Source organism: Chlorocebus sabaeus, chromosome 11, assembly GCF_047675955.1.
Source record: "Chlorocebus sabaeus isolate Y175 chromosome 11, mChlSab1.0.hap1, whole genome shotgun sequence".
NCBI classification, from domain to species: domain Eukaryota; kingdom Metazoa; phylum Chordata; class Mammalia; order Primates; family Cercopithecidae; genus Chlorocebus; species Chlorocebus sabaeus.
In genome coordinates this window covers 66,587,240-66,608,708 of record NC_132914.1, presented here as the reverse complement: position 1 = coordinate 66,608,708, position 21,469 = coordinate 66,587,240, and the positions used below count along the sequence as shown (strand labels likewise).

General features: G+C 39.1%; 1 protein-coding gene across 6 annotated transcripts in view; it reads right to left on the bottom strand.

Moving 5' to 3' along the window:
• YEATS4 (YEATS domain containing 4) overlaps positions 1-20,906 on the bottom strand; it is a 70,124-nt gene extending 49,218 nt beyond the window's left edge. For 2 of the 6 annotated variants that reach the window (XM_073020938.1, XM_073020939.1), the window contains exons 1-7: positions 20,618-20,904; positions 17,867-17,986; positions 16,382-16,456; positions 15,706-15,772; positions 15,522-15,616; positions 10,556-10,648; positions 10,189-10,276 (exon numbers count right to left, since the gene is read on the bottom strand). In XM_073020938.1, the coding sequence (XP_072877039.1) occupies positions 10,189-10,276; positions 10,556-10,648; positions 15,522-15,616; positions 15,706-15,772; positions 16,382-16,456; positions 17,867-17,986; positions 20,618-20,668 (589 nt within the window). In that variant the 5' untranslated portion in view covers positions 20,669-20,904. Of the gene's footprint in view, positions 1-10,188; positions 10,277-10,555; positions 10,649-15,521; positions 15,617-15,705; positions 15,773-16,381; positions 16,457-17,866; positions 17,987-20,617 lie in introns of all 6 variants that reach the window. The other 4 variants (XM_073020940.1, XM_073020937.1, XM_008003982.3 and 1 more) reach the window with 4 other exon arrangements.
• Positions 20,907-21,469: the final 563 nt, after the last annotated feature.

Here is a 21,469-nt window from a genome sequence, read left to right as displayed (position 1 = left end):
TTTGCTTGTCTTTCTCCAATACCTCATTATTCAAAGGATCAGCAAATCCTACTGTACCTATTTTCAAAACAGGTCCAAAATCTAATGTCTTCTCCCATTGCTATCACTCTGGTCCAAGCCACCATTCTACCAAATCTGAATTATTGGGACAGCCTCCACACTACGACTTCTCCTTCTATTACATCTGCTTTGCAGAACCAGGGTGATGTTAGTTTGGGGAGGAAGTGGAGCAAGATGGTGGAACAGAAGCCTCCACCAATTGTCCTCCCAACAGGAATACCAAATTTGACACATATCTACACAAAAGAGCACCTTGATAAGAAGGAAAAATCAAGTGAATGATCAAAGTACCTGCTTTTATCTTCATATCACTGAAAGAGGTGCTAAAGAGGATAGGAAAGACAGTACTGAATTTCCAACACCACCCCTCCCTCACCCCCAGCAGCGGCTGCACGGTGCAAAGAGAGAATCTGTGCACTTAAGAGAGGGAGAGCACAGTGATTGGGGGACTTTGCATTAGAACACAGTGCTCCCAACACTGGGCAGAACTCAGCCAGCGCCCACAGAAAGAGTATTTACACGCCCTATCCAGAGAACTGCCCATCCCTGTGGTCAAAACTTGAGTTCTGGCAAGCCTCACCCCCTTGGGATAAAGTGCTCTGGGGTCCTAAATAAACTTGAAAGGCCATCTAGGCCACAAGGACTGCAACTCTTAGGCAAGGCGAGTGCTGTGCTTGACACCAGTAGACTTGGGGGACACCTGGCTTAGTGAGACACCAGCTGGGGCAGCTAAGGGTGCTTGCACCACTCCTCCCCCCGCCCCAGGCAACACAGCTCATGGCTCTGAAAGAGATCCTCTCCCTTCCACTTGAGGAGAGGAAAGTGAAAAGACGACTTTGTCTTGCAACTTGGATAGCAGCTCAGCCATAGTAGGATAGGGCATTGGGCAGAGTTGTGAGGCCCCAGGCCTCAGCTCCCAGACATTTCCAGACACACCTTGGGCCAGAATAGAACCCAGTGCCTTGAAGAGAAGGAACCAGTCCTGGCAGGATCCATCATCTGCTGACTAAGGAGCCTTTGGGCCCTAAATAAACAGCAGCAGCAGCAACCATGTAGTACATGCTGGGGGCCTTGGACAAGACACAAGATATGCTGGCTTCAGATGTGACCCAGCATATTCACAGCTGTGGTGACAAGGAGAGACCTCTCTTACTTGAGAAAAGCAGAGGAAAGAGTAAAGGGGACTTTGTCTTACTTTGGTACCAACTCGGGGACTTTGTCTCAAGCTTTGGTACCAACTTCCCAATTCCAGGCCTTGGCCCGTGGATGGCATCTCTGGACCTACCTAGGCCAAAGAGGAGCCCACTGCCCTGAAGGGAAAGTCCCAGGCCTGGCAGTATTCAACACAAGCTGACTGAAGAGTCCTTGGGCCTTAAGTAAACATTGGTGGTACCCTGACAGAACTCCTTGTGGGCCTGTGGTAGTTGGCGGACACAGGCAAAGAATCATCTGCCTGGAAAAAGGGGAGGGAAGAATGGGAAGGACACTGTCTTATAGCTTGGGTGCCAGCTTGGCCATAATAAAACAGAGCACCAGGATTATTCCTAAGGTTTCCAACTCCAGGCCCTGGCTCCTGGACAGAATCTTTGAACCTACCTGCGGCCCAGGGAAACTCAGTGCCCTTAAGGGATGGACACAAGTCTGGTTGACTTCATCACCTGCTGATTATAGAGCCTTAGGGCCTCATGCAAACATAGGTGGCGGTCAGGCAGCGGTTACAGTGGGCCTTGGGCAAGACCCAGTGCTGTGCTGGCTTCAGGTCTGACCCAAGGCAGTCACAGTGGTGGTGGCCATAGGGCTGCTTGTGTCATCCCTCCTCAGGTCCAGACAGTTCAGCACAGAAAGAGAAACTCCGTTTGTTTGGGAGAAAGTAAGGGAGGAGAACAAGAGTCTGTGCCTGCTAATCCAGAGGATTCTTCTGGATCTTATCCAAGACCACCAAGGTGGTACTCTACAAATCTGCAAGAACCACAGCATTACTGGGCCTTGGGGTATCCCTTAATGCAGATATGGCTGCAGTGACCAAAAGTTTAGATCACAACACGTAAGTTCCTTCAAATACCTGGAAAGCCTGCTCAAGCAGAGGTACAAACAAGCCTAGATTGCAAAGACTACAACAAAAAACTAACTCTGCAATGCTGAGACATTGATGAATATCAACAAGTATCAAGACCATCCAGGAAAACATGACCTCACCAAACAAGCTAAATAAGGCATCAGTGACCAATCTCTAACAGACAGATATGTGACCTTTCAGAAACAGAACTCAAAATAGCTGTTTTGAGGAAACTCAAAACAAATTCAAGATAACACAGAGAAAGAATTTAGAATCCTATCATATAAATTTAATAAATAAATGGAAATAAAAATAATTGAGCAGAAATTCTGGAGTTGAAAACACCACTGACATATGGGAACAATGCATCAATCACTTAATAGCAAAATTGATCAAGCAGAACAAAGAATTAGTGGGCTTGAAGACAGGCTATTTGCAAATACACAGTGAGAGGGGACAAAAAAAAATGAAGCATATCTACAAGATCTAGAAAACAACCTAGACAAGGGGAAATCTAGGCCAGGTGCAGCAGCTCACACCTATAATCCCAGCACTTTGGGAGGCCAAGGAGGGAGGATTGCTTGAGCCCAGGAGTTTGAGACCAGACTGGGCAACATGGCAAAACTCCATCTCCACCAAAAAAAAAAAAAAAAAAAAATTAGCTGGGCGTGGTGGTGGCATGCGCTTGTGGGTCCCAGCTACTCAGGAGGCTGAGGTGAGAGGACAGCTTGAGCCCGGGAGGTGGAGGTTGCAGTGAGCCAAGATCATGCCACTGCACTCCAGCCTGGGTGACAAAGTCAGACCCTGTTTCAAAATAAAAAGGCGGGCTGGGGGTAGAATCTAAGAGTTATTGACCTTAAAAGAGGAGATATAGACAGATAGGAGTAGAAAGTTTATTCAAAGGAATAATAATAGAGAACTTCCCAAACTCAGGAAAAAATATCAATATTCAAGTACAAGAAGGTTATAGAACACCAAGGAGATTTAACACAAAGAAGACTACCTCAAGGCAGTTTATAATCAAACTCATAAATCTCAAGGATAAAGAAAGGATCCTAAAAGCAAGAGAAAAACAAAAACAAGTAACATACAATGGAGCTCTAATACATCTGGCAGTGGACTTTTCAGTGGAAACCTTATAGGCCAGTAGAGAGCGGCATGACATATTTAAAGTGCTGAAGGAAAAAAAGACTTGTCCTAGAATAGTATATCTGGCGAAAATAGCCTTCGAACATGGAAAAATACTTTCCCAAACAAAAGCTGAGATTTCATCAACACCAGAGCTGCCCTACAAGAAATGCTGAAGAGAATTCTTCAATCTGAAAGAAAAGCACGTTAATAAGTAATGTGAAATCATCTGAAGATACAAAACTCACTGGTAAGTAAACAGAAAAACAAAGAATATTATTACATTGTAATTGCGGTTTATAAACTATGCATGTCTTAGGTAGAAATATGAAAAGATGAACGGATCGAAAATAACAACTACAATTTTTCAAGACATAGATAGCAATAAGAAACAACAAAAAGTTAAAGTGGGGAGATGAAGTTAAAATATAAAGTGTTTATTGTTTTCTTTTTGATTGCTTGTTTATGCAATCAGTGTTAAGCTGTCATCAGTTTAAAACAACGGGTTATAAGATATCATTTGCAAGCTTCATGGTAAGCTCAAACCTAGAAACATAAAAGAGAAACACAGAAAATAAAAAGAAATTAAAATACACCACCAGAGAAAATCACCTTCACTAAAAGGAAAACAGGAAGGAAGGAAAGAAGAAAGAGAAGACCATCCAACAATCAGAAAAATAAAATGGCGGAAGTCCTTACTTATCAATACTAATGAATGTAAATCTCAATATCAATGAATGTAAATGGACTAAAGTCTCCAATCAAAAGACACAGAGAGGCTGAATGGATGAAAAAACAAGACCCAATGACGTACTGCCTCCAAGAAACACACTTCACCTCTAAAGATACACACAGACTGAAAATAAAAGGATGGAAAAAGATACTGCGTGCAAATGAAAAAAAAAAAAGATATTGCATGCAAAACCAAAAAAAAGCAGTAGTAATACTGACATCAGACAAAACAGATTTTGCAAAACAAAAACGATAAAAAGAGACAGGGTCAATATATAATGATAAAGGAGTCAATTCAGCAAGAGGACATAACAATTGTAAACATACATGCACCCAACAGTGGAGTGGTCAGATACATAAAGCAAATATTATTAGAGCTTACGAGAGATAGACGCTAATACAATAATACCTGGAGTCTTCAACATCCAACTGTCAGCATTGAACAGATCATCCAGACAGAAAATCAACAAAAAATACCATTGGACTTAATCTGCACAATAGGCCAAATGGACCTAATAGGTATTTACAGAACATTTCATCAAATGGCTACAGAATACACATTCTTCTCCTGAGCTCATGGATCATTCTCAAGGATAAAGGCCATATGTTAGGCGACAAAACAAGTCATAAAACATTTAAAACAAAAACAAACAAGTAATGTGAAGTATCTTCTCTGACTATAATGGAATAAAATTAGAAATCAATAAGAAGAGGAATTCTGGAAACTATACAAACACATGGAATTTAAACAATATGCTTCTGAATGACCAGTGGGTCAATGAAGAGATTAAGAATTGAAAAATTGGGTCAGGTGTGGAGGCTCACACCTGTAATCCCAGCACTTTGGGAGGCTGAGATGGGAGGATCACTTTAGGCCAGGAGTTCAAGATCAGCCTGGTAAACATAGTGAGATCCCCAGCTCGAAAGAAAGAAAGAAAAGAGAGAAAAAAAAAGGAAAGAAGGAAAGAAAGAGAGAGAAAGGAAAAAGAAAAGAGAAAAGAAAAGAAAGAAGGAAGGAAGGAAGGAAGGAAGGAAGGAAGGAAGGAAGGAACTGAAAAATTTATTGAAACAGATAATGGAACCAAAACTCAGCAAAAGCAGTACTCAGAGGGAAATATGTAGCTTTTAATATCTATATGAAAATAGAGGAAAAACTTCAAATAAAAAATCTAACGATGTATTGTAAAGAATGAGAAAAGCAAAAGCAAACCAAACCCAAAGTTAGTAGAAGAAAAAAGATCAGAGCAAAGATAAATAAAATTGAAATGAAGAAAATGAAACAAGAAGTTGGTTTTCTGAAAAGATAAACAAAACTGACAAATCTTTAGCCAGATTAAGAAAAAAGAGACAAAACTCAAATAAAATAAAGGATGAAAAAGGAGACATTAAAACTGATAGTGCAGAAACTCAAAGGATCATTAGTGGTTACTATGAGCAATTATATGCCAATAAATTGGAAAATCTAGAAGAAATGGATAAATTCCTAGACACATACAACCTACCAAGATTGAATCATGAAGAAATCCAAAACCTGAACAGACCAATAACAAGCAACAAGATCGAAGCTGTAGTAAAAAGTCAAAGAAAAGCCTAGGACCCAATGGCTTCCCTATTGAATTTTACCAAACATTTGAAGAACTAATACCAACCCTACTCAAACTATTCCAAAAAACAGAGAAAATAATACTTCCAAACTCATTCTATGAGGCCAGTATTACCCTGATACCAAAACCAAAGGCACATCAAAAAAAGAAAACCACAGGTCAATATTCTGGATGAACACTGATGCAAAAATCCTAACAAAACACTAGCAAAAAGAATTCAACGGCTCAAGCCTGTAATCCCTGCACTTTGGGAGGCCGAGACGGGCGGATCACGAGGTCAGGACATCGAGACCATCCTGGCTAACATGGTGAAACCCCGTCTCTACTAAAAAATACAAAAAATAGCCGGGCGAAGTGGCGGGCGCCTGTAGTCCCTGCGACTCGGGAGGCTGAGGCAGGAGAATGACGTAAACCCGGGAGGCGGAGCTTGCAGTGAGCTGAGATCCGGCCACTGTACTCCAGCCTGGGCGACAGCGCGAGACCCTGTCTCAAAAAAAAAAAAAAAAAAAAAAAAAAAAAAGAATTCAACAACACCTTAAAAAGATCATTCATTATGACCAAGCAGGATTTATCCCAGGGATGCAAGGACCGCTCAACATAAACAAATCAATCAATGTGATACATCATATCAACAGAATGATGGACAAAAACCATATGATCATTTCAATTGATGCTGAAAAAGGATCTGATAAAATTCAGCAGAAGTCAAATTATCCTTGTTTGTAGATGATATTATTATTATTTATTTATTTTGAGACAGTCTCACTCTGTTGCCTAGGCTGGAGTGCAGTGGCACAATCTCGGCTCATTGCAGCCTCCGCCTCCCAGGTTCAAGCAATTCTCCTGCCTCTGCCACCCAAGTAGCTGGGATTACAGGCACATGCCACCATGCTCAGCTAATTTTTGTAGTTTTAGTAGAGACAGGGTTTTGCCATGTTGGCCAGGCTGGTCTTGAACTCCTGACCTCAGGTGATCTGTCTGCCTTGGCCTCCCAAAGTGCTGGGATTACAGGCGTGAGCCACACGCCCAGCCTGTAGATGATATTATATTTGGAAAAACCTAAAGGCTCCACCAAAAAAGCTATTAGAGTTGATAAATTCACTAAAGTTGCAGGACACAAAATCAACATACAAAACAATCAATACCATCTCTATATGCCAACAGTGAACAATCTAAAAAAGAAATCAAGAAAGTAATCTCATTTACCAAGGTTACAAATTAAATAACTAGGAATTAACCAAAGAAGTGAAAGATATGTACAATGAGAAATATAAAACAGTAATGAAAGAAATGGAAGAGAACACACAAAAAAGGAAAGATATTCCATGTTCATGAACTGGAAAATCAATACTGTTAAAATGCCCATACTTCCCAAAGCAATCTACAGATTCAGTGCAACCCCTATCAAAATACAAATGACATTCTCCACGGAAATAGAAAAAAAAAAACCCTAAAATTTATGTGGAACCACAAAAGATCCAGAATAGCCAAAGTTATCCTCAGCAAAAAGAATAAAACTGGAGGAATCACCCGACTTCAAATTACATTACAGAACTACAGTAACCACAATAGCATGGTACTTGCAGAAAAAGAGACACATAAGCCAACGGAACAGACTAGAGAACCCAGAAACAAATCCACACACCTACAGGGAACTCATTTTTGACAAAGGTGCCAAGAACATACACTTGGGGGAAAAATGGTCTCTTCAATAAATGGTGCCAGGAAATATGGATATCCATATGCAGAAGAATGAAACTAGACTCCTATCTCTTGCCATATACAAAAATCAAATTAAAATGGATTAAAGACTAAGAGTTCAAACTATTAAACTACTAAAGAAAACACTGGGGAAACTCTCTAGGACATTGGACTGGGCGAAGATTTCTTGTGTAATACCCTATAAACACAGGCAACCAAGGCAAAAATGGATTAACGGGATCACATCAAGTTAAAAAACTTCTGTACCACAAAGGAAACAAACAACAAAGTGAAGAGACAACACACAGAATGGGAGAAAGTATCTGCAAACTAACCATCTGTCAAAGAATTAATAATCAGAATATATAAGGAGCTCAAACAACTCCTTAAGAATCTGATTTTAAAATGGGAAAAAGATCTGAATAGACATTTATCAAAAGATGACATACAAATGGCAAACAGGTGTATGAAAAGGTGCTCAACATCACTGATCATCAGAAAAATGCAAATTAAAACTACAATGAGATGTCATCTCACGCCTGTTAAAATGGCTTTTATCAAAAAGATAGGCAATAACAAATAGCAAGGATGCAGAGAAAAGGGAATCCTTATACACTGTTGGTAGGAATGTAAATTAGTAAAACCAATATGGTCAACGGTTTGGAGGTTCCTCAAAAAACTAAAAATAGAGCTATATGATCCAGCAATCCCACTGCTAGGTATATATCCAAAAGAAAATAAGTCAGTATATCAAAAAGATATCTGCACTTCCATGTTTATGTTTATTGCAGCACTATTCAAAAGAGCCAAGATTTGAAAGCAACCCAAGTGTCCATCAACAGATGAATGGATAAAGAAAATATGGTACATATACACAATAGAGTACTATTCAGCTATAAAAAAGGAATGAAATCCTGTCATTCCAAACAACATGGATGGAACTGAAAGTCATTATGTTAAGTGAAGTAAGCCAGGGACAGAAAGATAAACATCATATATTCTCATTTATTTGTGGGAGCTAAAAATTAAAACAACTAGGCTGGGTGCAGTGGCTCATGCCTATAATCCCAGCACTCTGGGAGGCTGAGGTGGGTGGATTACCTGAGGTCAGGAGTTCGAGACCAGCTTGGCCAACATAGTGAAACCCTGTCTCTACTAAAAATACAAAAAAAAAAATTACCCAGGCGTGATGGTACACGCCTGTAATCCCAGCTACTCAGGAGGCTGAGGCAGAAGAATCACTTGAGCCTGGGAGACAGAGGTTACAGTGAGCCGAGATCGTGCCACTGCACTCCAGCCAGGCCAACACAGTGAGGCTCTGTCTCAAAAAACAAACAAAAACTGAACTCATGAGATAGAGAAAACAGAGTAGAATGACGGTTACCAGAGGCTGGGAAGCATAGTGGGTAGGTGGGTGAAGGATGGCTATTGGTACAAAAAATATAAAGAATGAATAAGATCAAGTATTTGATAGCACAACAGGATGACTATAGTCAATAATAATGTAATTGTACATTTAAAAGTAACTAAAAGAGTATATTTGGATTATTTGTAACAAAAAGGGTAAATGCTTGAGGTGATGGATATCTCATTTCCTGGATGTAATTTTTAGACATTGTATGCCCGTATCAAAATATCCCATGTACCCAGCAAATATATACACCTACTATATACTCACAAAATTAAACATTTTAAAGAAGTTAAATCTGATGTCATTCCTTTGCTCAAAACTCAAAAATGACTTCACATCTCAGTTTAATAATCTGAAGTCCTCATAGTTACCCACAAGTCCCTACATGACCTAGTCCCGTTAACCTCTCTGATCTCATCTCCCACTCCTTGTCCTCTTGTTCACTCTACTCTAGTCACACTAGACTTCTTGCTGTTTTTCAGCCATTCACTTACCTGAGGGCCTTCGTCCTCACTGCTCCCTCTACATATAACATCTTTCCCTTAGATCACTCCTTTACTCCTTTAGGTCTCCAAATGCTCAGAAAGCATTTCCTGACTGATATTTTGGTATTAGTATCTAAAACTCCAACCACCTCCTCCCACCAAAGATGCTCCCTGCCCCACTTTGTTTGTCTCCATAGCACCTAATCACTACCTTATACTTCCTTGTTCTGTTTATTTAATACCTGTTTTCCTCCCACTAGAATGTAGGGCCCATGAGGATAGGGCTTTTTGTCTGATTTGGACACTGCTCTAACCTCAGCACCTAGCACCTAGAACAATGCTTGGCATGTAACTGGTACTCACTATATATTGTAATGAATGAATGATCAAAGAAATGACGGAATAGTGACATAAATGTTAACACAGGGATGGCAAATAGATTTCATATTAAATGCTAATTGCAAATGACTGAGAATAGACGCACGGATTAATGTGTACAGGATTCTGAGACCATATCAGCTTAGAGAGAAAATACAACATGACCGATTATCAATGTGGCATTCAGGTAGTCAATACTTGAGCATTAATCTAAAACTATGTAAAATGACATCGGCAAAAATACAAGATAAACTAGTTCACAGTACATAAAAGTATAATTACGCTCTGCAAGGTCCGTCACACGGATTTTGTTAGCAAAGACTAGTCAACAGAAAATGATAGGCTAAGCAAGACTAATGAAAAACTATACTTAAATGTAATTAGGGAATAAAACAGACAAACAGTACTTCAGAGAATGTGAGAGGCTGTCTTTCACCCTTCTTGAAAGTAGGCCTACTTAGGAACAATTTAAAACATCCTTCTTACATGTTCTACTGTAATACAAACTGTTTTTTAACACCTAAAAAACTTACCTATATCATTTTTTTTAAAGTTTAAAAGGCACTAATCATACAACCCTTTCACCATTACAGAATACATTATTTTTCAGAATTAGGAATGCATGGCACTTACATTCTGTTTCATGCTTATAGGCTCCTAATGTTAGCTGACGAGATGTTGTCAATAATTGTTGCATCATTGCTGTTGGGTCTTGAAATATCTAATGGGATAGAATGAACAAAAACTCAATAACTTCAAAGTTCTCCAACTTCAAATGCTTTTGAAACTATCATTATAGCCGGGCACGGTGGCGGGCGCCTGTGGTCCCAGCTACTCGGGAGGCTGAGGCAGGAGAATGGCGTGGGCCCGGGAGGCAGAGCTTGCAGTGAGCCGGGATCGCGCCACTGCACTCCAGCCTGGGCGACAGAGCAAGACTCCGTCTCAAAAAAAAACAAAAAACAAAAAAAACCCAAAAACTGTCATTATAAAATATTCTTACCATTTCATCATAGAACTCTGAAACCACTGTCTTTTTCCCCAGCATTGCATTGGTATCTGATTGAAACAGCTTTAGCAAATGATACAGGGTTACCTATGAAATAAAAACAGATGTCACATCTGTGCAGTGGTTTTTATCATCACAAGACACTGGCATTTTTCAAACTGAATTAGAGACTGAAGTATATACATGTCAAATTCATGATCTTGTTTCAACTGCAACTGATTGCAGCAAATCACCCAAATTTTCTGTACCTTTATTTTCCTAGTTAGATACATTCATATCTACCTAACATGAATATTCTTTAGAGGCTAATGAAGAATCTGTTCAAGAATCTCTAGAGAGGAAACTATAAAAATAACACAAGATAAAGCTATAGAAATTAAACTGAGAAATCACTAAAAGATGAATTATTTTACTTACACAAGTAGGTTGTGACAACTGCTTTTGAAGATTAGAGTTTACAAATTTACTGTGGGGAATAAAAGATTTGATAATTTCAAAAGGAATGAAAAAGTTCGGTGAGGGCAAGATAATTCTTTGGGGATCTATAAGATTATTACATAAATGACATAATAAAGTTAATAAAAAGTTGGTCAGTAATAATTCACTTTGGGAAGAGCAACATGTCTTCAAATACTTTAAAACAAGTATAGTAAGACATCAAGGGAAAAGCTTTGCAGCACAATGTGTGATTATTTTAGCAAAATAAAATCTAGTTGGGAAAACATCAGAGTTCACGTTGAAGTTCTGAAAACCAGAGACCTCAAATAATTTTCAAAAAAGTTAGTTAACATAATTGTAAGAGAAAGCTATTCTCCAAAAAAGTCACGAAATAGGGAGCAAGGAAGGGTACACTGAAAAAGTCAGAAAATATAAAATTCCTTGCAACTGAATTTAAACAAGCACGATCAACTCCCCATAAAGACAATTTAGCTCAATTAATAGAGTGTCAGATTTCCCTGGACATGGCTCAGCAAGTGGAAATATCCCACTTAAAGGACATCTTCCAGGCTCTAGATGATGCACTAACAATGTAGAAAGGGGAGGAGGGAAATGCACAGAATTCTACTAAAATAACAGTAAAGACAGACAATCTGCAAAATAAGAAAGCATGAATTACATATCAAATTATTTAAAGCAAATAATTTAACAAATTTCTGGAACAGACAGAAAGCAGATGAGTCTACCAAAAAGGATAATAAACAATAACAGAGAAAAAACACAACTTGAAAATTTAAGAAAACTGCCTCAGAGGTGGGAGCCAGAGCTCCCAGAAGCCCTACAGTGCTCCAAGCTCAGAGTTGGCAAGTATCAAAGTTAAGAACGCTATGGGGTAGCTGGGCCTCTTGACCTTGCCTTCTCTTTCCACTCATAGACAAGAAAGCATATTTACCTTTAGTGCCTAGAATTTTTCTCCCCAACAATGAAGTATGAAGAAAAAATAAGGACATTTCAGATAGGCAATGGCTCTGAAAGTTTATTTCTCAGGCATCCTTTCTGAAAAAAATTCCTTCAGCAAAATGTAAAAAGGAAACTTGGAAAGAGGAAGAAAAAGGATCATCTATAATCATTACGCACTGAAAGATACTATCTGAAGTTGAGAAATCCAACATTAGGGATTCATATATATGAAATGCATGGGAGTGAGTAATTTCTAGATGAATTGAAAACAGGTAACTGTTAAAAAGTAGTTTTCTTGGAAAAGAGGTCAAAGATGGGATAAAGAAGACGTTATGGGCTGAATTGTGACCTCCCTGCAAAAGGTATATTTTGTTTTGAGATGGGGTCTTACCATGTTGCCCAGCCTGGTCTTGAATTCCTGAGCTCAAATGATCCTCCTGCCTCAGTCTCCCAAGTAACTGGGACTACAAATGCAGGCAAAAGATATGAAGCCCTAATTCTCAGTACCTGTGGATGTGACATTATTTGGAAATAGGGTCTTTGTAGGTGTAATTACGATGAAGTCATTAGGGTGGACCATAATCCAATATGACTGGTGTCCTTCTAAGAGAAGAAGACACAGAGACCAGTGAGAAAGATAAGGCCATGTGACAATGGAGGAAGATATTAGAGATATGTTGCCAAAAGCCAAGGAACATCTGGGGCTGGAAGAGGCAAGGAAAGATGCTCCCCTAAAGGCTTTGGAAAAAACATGGCCAACACCTTGATTTCAGACTTGTAGCCTCCAGATCTGTGGGAATCAACTTCTGTTGTTTTAATCCCATAGTTTGTGGTACCAGAAAACTAATACAGAAGACTCACATTTATTTCAAAAATCTTCTCTTAAAATCATGTGCACATCTGACTTTTATAATTAAAAAATTCTTACAATTACATCATAAAACTGTCCTTCCCTAAATTTATTATTCAGACTTCCAGAGGCATTCATGCAGATATAGGCAATAAAAACATTTCAAGACGGATGTCTCTAATTTTGACGGCTGTTTGAAAATTCTTAGAACAATGAAACTGCCTATACTTGCCTAGAAATCCCTATTTCTAGGAATGAAAACTCAATTTGGCATTTTGCTTTTAGAAACAACCATTCTTTTTATAGTAGCTTGATCTGTATAATAGGTTACTGGGTAACAGAAGTAAATCACAAGTTACCTTCCAACCAAGTTGTCTTTCTTACATATTTTAAATAAATCTTCATTTGACATTTTCTGTAAGAGCCAACTATTGAGAAAGTACAATAGTTAAATAATACTAAAAAAAACTACAATTTTTTTAGAGAATAAAACTAAGGCCTACGTAGATCTATATGGGAACCTATTCAATAGATTAATCACTATAGCAGTGCAATAGGTTATATTGTTTTACCTTTCTAAGAGTGACTTCAAGAGCTGTCTCATAATGAGGTTACAGGATATAATGATTTCTTTCACAGATTTATTTTCCAACTGGGGATAAGGGGCAACAGATGAGGAGACAGGGAGGTAAGGCAGCATATTCTCAAAATAAAAATGAAAACAGAGCAATCTTACAAAGTTAAAAAGGGCTTCTACTCTAGTAACATCACGGGCTGCTTCTCTCTCCCTCTCAACATCTGCTAAATTCTACGCTCTCTTTTCCCTAAAAAACAATTCTCAATAAGGTCGGTGTCTCATTTTTGTATCCTTCTCAGTCCCTTAAACAATATCTTGCAAATAGCAGATATAACTTTTAATAATTTATTGGCCGGTCATGGTGGCTCATGCCTGTAATCCCAGCACCTTGGGAGGGCAAGGCGAGAGGACTGCTTGAGTCCAGGAGTTTGACATCAGCCTGGGCAACATAGCGAGCCCCCATCTCTACAGAAAATGAAAAATTAGCACAGCGCGGTGGCATGCATCTGTGGTCCCATCTACTGGGGAAGCTGAGGCAGAAGGATTGTTTGAGGCCAGAAAGTGGAGGCTGCAGTGAGTCGTGTTTATGCCACTGTATTCCAGCCTGGGCAGGACAGTGTAACTCTAAATGTCTCAAAAGAAAAAAAAAAAAAATTCTTGCCAAACAAAATATAACGAGTGTGTTTTCCTGAAGGACAACAAGGATGGTAGGAGAGCTAAAAACTTCATCACATGAAAACACGAAAAATGTTTAAATGAGCTATGGATGCTTACTCATGAGAAAAGGAAACTAATGTAGGAATAGTAATCAGTAAAGGGTTCAGGGAAGCAGAACGAAGTACCGCTTTCTTAAAACTAAAACTACCCCAACCTTGAATAGAATGTTTTACTTAGTGACATAAGTTAATTCTCCACATTGGAGATATGCAAGCCCAAACTAGATTTTCATTTGAGAGACTGCCTAAATAAATTCCTACGTAGGAAGAGAAGAGTTAAGTATACGTCAATGGGTCCCAAATCTCACTGTGCATCAAAATCACCTGGGGTGCTGGCCTCATTCCAAATCTACTTAATCAGACTCTCCAAAAGGTGACGTCTAGGAGTTTGAATTTTTAAAAAGCACTTCACAAAAATAAATAAATAAATACACAAGCACCTCAGGTGTTTCTGATGCAGCCAGTTAGGAACTGGTTTGCTGAAATACTGGTCCAGGTGATATTCCGCTCCTTTAAAAATACATACACAGTTTAAAAAATATAATCTGATAATTAAAATGTAAATGTCTGGTGCTAAAAGAATGATATGATTCTAACAAGATAAAATGGTGATGAATGTGAAAGCCTTGAAACTGGAGTTAAAACCCAGTCACATATGTGGAATGTGAGAGCCATTACTGAGTTTTGACCCTACGGGCTTAAGAAAAAAAAAAGGCCTAGTAGTTTTACTCAAAAGAAAAAATACTAGAAAAAGGTATGAATGCAAATATCTGGGTTCAAAAACTAGCTCTACCATAATTAACTGAGTGTTTTTGAGCAGTGACTTGACCTCTGGCCTTGGTATCCTGATCTCTAAAATGAGGATATCACAACCTAACAAAGTTGCTGAAGGATCAATGCAAAAGCCTGGAGGGATTTTTTTTACATTATCAAGTAACAATCTGATAAGAAGAGATCAAAAGATGAAAAAGCCAGTGGCTATAAAAATAAAGACTCATAAATAAGATATAAAATGAAGCACTAGTACTGATGACAGTTTAAAAAAGCAAAAACACTGTTTCTTAGGGTTTAACTACCAAAAACTATAAAAACCATTTTACACAGCATATGGGCTCAACTTGTTTATTACTAATAACCAAATGATAATAATAGTTTTAAGAATTTTTGCTGCAGTAATCATCTGATTTCCATGGTTTCTTTCCAATATATGTTCATATTATATGTTTTCTTTCCATACTTGAAAAAAAAGGATTTTGAAAGGCACTACATTTAAAAATGAAAAACTTAACTCATGGCAAGATACATTGTGCCATAAATTTACATAAAACACATCTGAATGAACCCTATTCATTAAGTATATTGCATTTTCATATTTACGAAGAAATCTATTTTATATTTACAAAGATTAATGCTACTCACAGGTCTTTCATTAGGGTCAATGAAAAATATTTTGATGATTATTTCGAATTCACCCCATCCTGTTTCAGTAATTTCATATGGAGGTTTAGTAACAACTAAAGACAGAAAAAAATAGTAAATTATCGGTTTAGTTTCCTAGCCATTTTTAACTTCGGATATTGTGAATCAAAAGACTATATTGTACCTCTTAAAGGATTGCCATAGCTTTCATGTAATTTAAACTGGATTTTCTTCACATATGCTGACATATCCTAAAATATAAGGAATTAATTAGTTTTATGATCTACAAATGAAAACTAGGAAAAAAATACACTGAGCATATATACTTAATTTTATAAAAAACATACTTCCCTTCAAATTTTATGGAATCTAATTTTCTAAAAAATATGAATTATACCTGGGAAGCTATTTTGCTTTTTTTAAAAAACAAAAACAAAGGAAGGCTGTGTTGAATTCTTTCATAATTTGTAATATATAGAAATACATGTCCCAAATTCACTTCTTTTGGCAAATCTTGTTTTCATAAACCTCTATAGATAATATTCTAAATCAGTTTTGATTTTTTTCATTAAAACAACAGTACATATTTGGTACTATTACAGAAATATAAGGCAAATCTATAGTCAATTTCAAAGAACAAAATTATATCACATAGGCCAGGCACAGTGGCTCACGCCTGTAATCCCAGCACTCTGGGAGGCCAAGGCAAGTGGATCACCTGAGGTCAGGAGTTCGAGACCAGCCTGGCCAACATGGTGAAACTCCATCTCTACTAAAAATACAAAAAATTAGCCGAGCATGGTGGTGGGTGCCTGTAATCCCAGCTACTCAGGAGGCTGAGGCAGGAGAATCGCTTGAACCCGGGAGGCGGAGGTTGCAGTAAGCCGAGATGACGCCATTGTATTCCAGCCTGGGCAACAAGAGAGAAACTCCATCTCAAACAAACAAACAAAAAGTTGTATTACATAAAGCTAAGGACAACTAATTTAAAGCAATCTAAGACTGTTGAGTACAAAAACTCCTCATTTTCTTAACTTTAAAGTACAGAAGTATATTCATTAGTTATGACAAATAAAAGGGCTTCTGTTGGTGAAGGTGGCTTTTAAAATATATAATTCATTATAGAAGAATAAAAAATGCAAAGCAATAAGTCACATTCAATAGTAATGTTTATTAGCCTTTTAATTTACTTTTAGGAATTTTTAAATTACTTATATCTATATTCATAGCTAACTTTTTTATTTAAAAAACAAACTGGAATCTTACCATAATGACACCTTTTTTTTTCTGTAGAGATGGAGTCTTACTGTGTTCCCAGTCTGGTCTCAAACTCCTGGGCTCAAGCGATTCTCCCGCTTGGGCCTCCCAAAGTGCTGAGATTACAGGAATGAGACATTTTGCCTAGCCAGTGGTTGTTAGTTATATTTACAGAGTCTCATAAGAATCACTACAATTTTAGAACATTTTTATCACACAAAAGAAAGCCATATCCATTAGCACTTACCTCAATACTCCTTCTGCCCCACCCATTAGCAACCACTTATCTATTTTCTTTGTCTATGGATTTACCCCTTCTGGACATTTCATATATATAAAAGCATGTAATATGTGGCCTTTTTAATATCTGGCTTCTTTTACTTAGCATAATGCTTTCAAGTTTCATCCATGTAGTAGCATCTTTACTTTATCAGTACTTTACTTTTTATTGCCTGATAATATTCAATTGTATGGATATACCACATTTTATTTATCCATTCATCAGTTGATAGATGAATTGTTTCCACTTTTTGGCTATTATGAATTACACTGGTATCAATACTCATATGCAAGTCTTTGGGTGGACTTTGAAGGGTTTTAAATGGAGGAATAATTTACTCACTCAATAAATATCAGTTAAATACCTACTATATACTGGCTATGTTCCAGGCATTAAAGACTCCACAGTGAAACAAAATTACTAGCAATCGGATCACACAGCAGAGCTGTCTTTTACATATTTTGATGGTCTTATTACCACATTATCACTTTAAGGATTAGCTGCTTATTCCTGAAACTCCTGATTAAATACTATGTTAACTTGAGACATGATGTTAGGAAGATGTACTGTATTTATAGCATAATAATTCTTATCTGAATTTTAATTAGGAAACATTTTTGGAAAATTGAATTCTAGTATCATATGAAGATGATGGTTCTCTATTTTTTCAAAAACTTTTTGACAACATTCCTACAATGGACCAATTTTATAATCAGAACGGTACTATAAAAAATTACAGGTTGTCTTTAAGCAAAACAAATTACAGACAACTTTAAGCAAAATGGTTACAGAAAAAACAAGTGCCTACCTCATTTCTATATGGTTTTACATATACTGTCCACTGATGAGTGTGTCCATCTTCTTCTCTTTTCTTTCCAAAATACCGAGCAACATTACCATAAACTATTGGTTTAACGATAGTAACACCCTAAAAGAAAAATAATTTTAAAATAAATGAATATTGTACCATTAGCTAAATAAGCAGAATAAGAGCTCTGAAAACTTGTTTTAAAGAATGTCAGTCTAACAATCTATAGTTTGCTTATAAAATGGATTTCTCTCAAATCAATTTCAGACCCTTATCCTCATTTCATATTAACACAGAAAACACCAGAATTACAATGCTCCTTCTTTCAAAATGCTTTCATTTAAATTACCACGTAAAGCGTTTTGAGAGTTTTGTTAAAAGAAATGCAAAAGACCTTTTACTTAAACACCTGAAAGCTAGGCATTGAAATAAAAATTGCCAATTCTGACTGGCATCACCTGTGGTAATGTCCTTATCACCCAATCTGTGGCACTGTTTCCTAAAGTACAGTGTAAATATTAAGAGTAATTTGTGAGAGGTAGAATAAAGGTCAAACATTTTTCACTTCTTATGTGCTTAATCAGTATTAAAAATAATAATAACTGTAACTAGAAATTAAAACCTACAATTTCACCACAGGGAGCGTTTCACCTGAGGTGAAACCAGACCAGCCTGGCCCACATGGTGAAACCCAGTCTCTACTAAAAATACAAAAATTAGCTGGGTGTGGTGGTGTGCATCTGTAATCCAGGCTACTTGGGAAGCTGAAGCAGGAGAATCGCTTGAATCTGGGAGGCGGAGGTTGCAGTGAGCCGAGATCATACCATTGCACTCCAGCCTGGGTGACACAGTGAGACTCTGTCTTCAAAAACAAAAAAAAAATCACCCTACAATTTCAAAAACATTAACGTTTAGAAAAAGGCGTTTAAAAAATAAATTGATTTAAATGTAAATGTTACAATAAATATTACAGTTGAATTCAGACATGGCAAAAATGGCCAAGTGTCACTTGGATGACTGAAGCTTGTTAAATAACGGCTGATGACGTTTGCTACATTTGTCCTTGGTTTAACATACATATTTCTTATATCTGATAAGTGCAAAGGCAGTGAGTATTGACAGATTATGACGGAAAGATAAAAAATTTCAATTTAAGTGAAAATATTGAATGTTGCACATGAATCTGAAACCAATGGCTCAGTTACAGAAATCTATCTGAAGGACAAAGAGCAAGATTTTCCACATGTGAAAAGTGCTGAGTGAGTGTAACCAACAGCAATAAGAAATGAAGAAAAGCGGCCAGGCATGGTGGCTCACGCCTGTAATCCCAGCACTTTGGGAGGCCGAGGCAGGCGGATCACCTGAGGTCAGGAGTTCGAGAGCAGCCTGACCAACACGGTGAAGCCCCCGTCTCTACTAAAAATACAAAATTAGCCGGGCATGGTGGTGCATGCCTGTAATCCCAGCTATTCAGGAGGCTGAGGCAGGGGAATCGCTTGTATCCAAGAGGTGGAGGTTGCGGTGAGCCAAGATCGCGCCATTGCACTCCAGCCTGGGCAACAAGAGCAACACTTTGTCTCAAAAAAAAAAAAAAAAAAAAAAAAAAGGCACAGATAAGTATTTTTTAAACCTACTAATTATTATTATTATTTTTTGAAGAAACAGAGTCTTGCTCTGTCGCCCAGGCTAGAGTGCAGTGGCGCGATCTCAGCTCACTGCAACCTCCGCCTCCCAGGTTCAAGCAACTCTCCTGCCTCAGCCTCCCGAGTAGCTGGGATTACAGGCGCCCTCCACCGCGCCCGGCTAATTTTTGTATTTTTAGTAGAGACAGGGTTTCACCATGTCTCTAGATGCACCAAGGCCGAGGTGGGTGGATCACGTGAGGTCAGAAGTTCAAGACTAGGCTGGTCAACATGGTGAAACCCTGTCTCTAGTAAATATACAAAAATTAGCCGGGCATGGTGGCGGGCGCCTGTGATCCCAGCTACTTGGGGGGCTGAGGCAGGAGAATCGCTTGAACCCAAGAGGCGGAGGTTGCAGTGAGCCGAGATCACACCATTGCGCTCCAGCCTGGGCAACAAGAGCGACCCTCCACTCAAAAAAAAAAAAAAAAAATTAACGTGCGGGGGGATGTGTGAGGGAAATGTCACAATGTCAAACATTACGCTAGGCTCTATGATAATTTCATTAAAAACAAAAGAAGTTGACATTTACTGAATGTGCCCCATGTGCCAGGCAGTGTTATGTCCTTGCTTTGGGGCTTTCTGAACACCATGAACTCCAGCAAATTTTCTTAGCTTTCGTATGCCTGGGTGCCTCAGTTACCGCACTTGGAAATACTGCGGGTGAGCGCTCAGCGACTGTTGGCTAGTTATTGTTATCCTCACACCAGGGGGGTGGCGTCACCGCTTTACCAATAACCTAGATTGGCAGCGAATGTGCACCAAGCTGAGCTTTCCCTGCCCTCGGACTCGCACGTTTCCTCGGCAGCCACGTCCAGGTTTCCCCAAGCCACCACTGATTTGTTCGGTTTTTGGCGGCGATGGGAGTTGGCAGTGACGCGAGGAAGTTGGGGCCCAATGAACGCCGTTTTTTCACTCAATGGCTCTGACTCGCTCTCCGCCTTGAAACCACGGTTCAAACCCGAGGAGAGAAGGCGCAAAAGGAAACCCAGCGCGACCTCCCCGCGCCGCTCAGGGAGGAGCCTGGGCGGGAGAGCCACCCCGGAAGAGGGGCGGTCCGGGCACTGACCTTTACTCTCCCGCCGGAGTCAGGCCCAAATTCGGCCATTCTCTTGAACATATTGTCCCACAGAAGAAGCCGCCGCCGCCAGGGAAAGAGACCGGGGCTGGCGGGGTCGCCGCTCCCCTCAGAGGCCGCGCTCCTCTCGCGCGGGCCCAGGCGGAGGGTTTCTGGCCGAGGGAGGGCGAGTTACTAAGGCTTGTAACGCTGACTAACCGTCAACTCCTCAGGCCCACAGCGCTCCCGAAGGCCATTCAGCCCCGCGCAGGTGGAGAGCGCAGCGGAAGGAGGGGCGACGGCGGCACCGTGCGCAGGCGCAACGGGCTCGCGTGTGCGCACGCAGTGTACACTGCGCACGCGCCTGACTGTTGCAGTCACATCGCAAGACCAGTCCAGGAGTTCCAAACCAAAAAAAAAGAAAGGAAGGAAATAATAAATGAGTTCAGAAAGTTGTCCAGATGTTAAGAATATGAGTTTCCACATTGAGAGATCCTACCAAGCACCCAGCACAAATATTAAAGCATCCATGTCAAAGCATATCATTGTGAATTTTTGGAACATCGAGAATAAAGAGACCCCACACCCTTCCAGGTTATAAAGACTGTGGAATGAGAGTGGCTTCAGATTGCTCAGGTAGATTCTAGGAAGCCATACGGTACTGTCTTCAAAACTCTGAGGGAAAATTACGACTTAGTCTTCAATACTCATCCAACTACCAATCGAGTGTGTGAATAGAGTTTCAGACGTGCTAAATCACTACACATAAAAAATAGTACCTATCTTACTTTTCTCAGTACTTCCAGGAAGATCTTGTAGATCTGATCCACCAAAATGAGGGAATAAGCCAAGAAGGAGGAAATT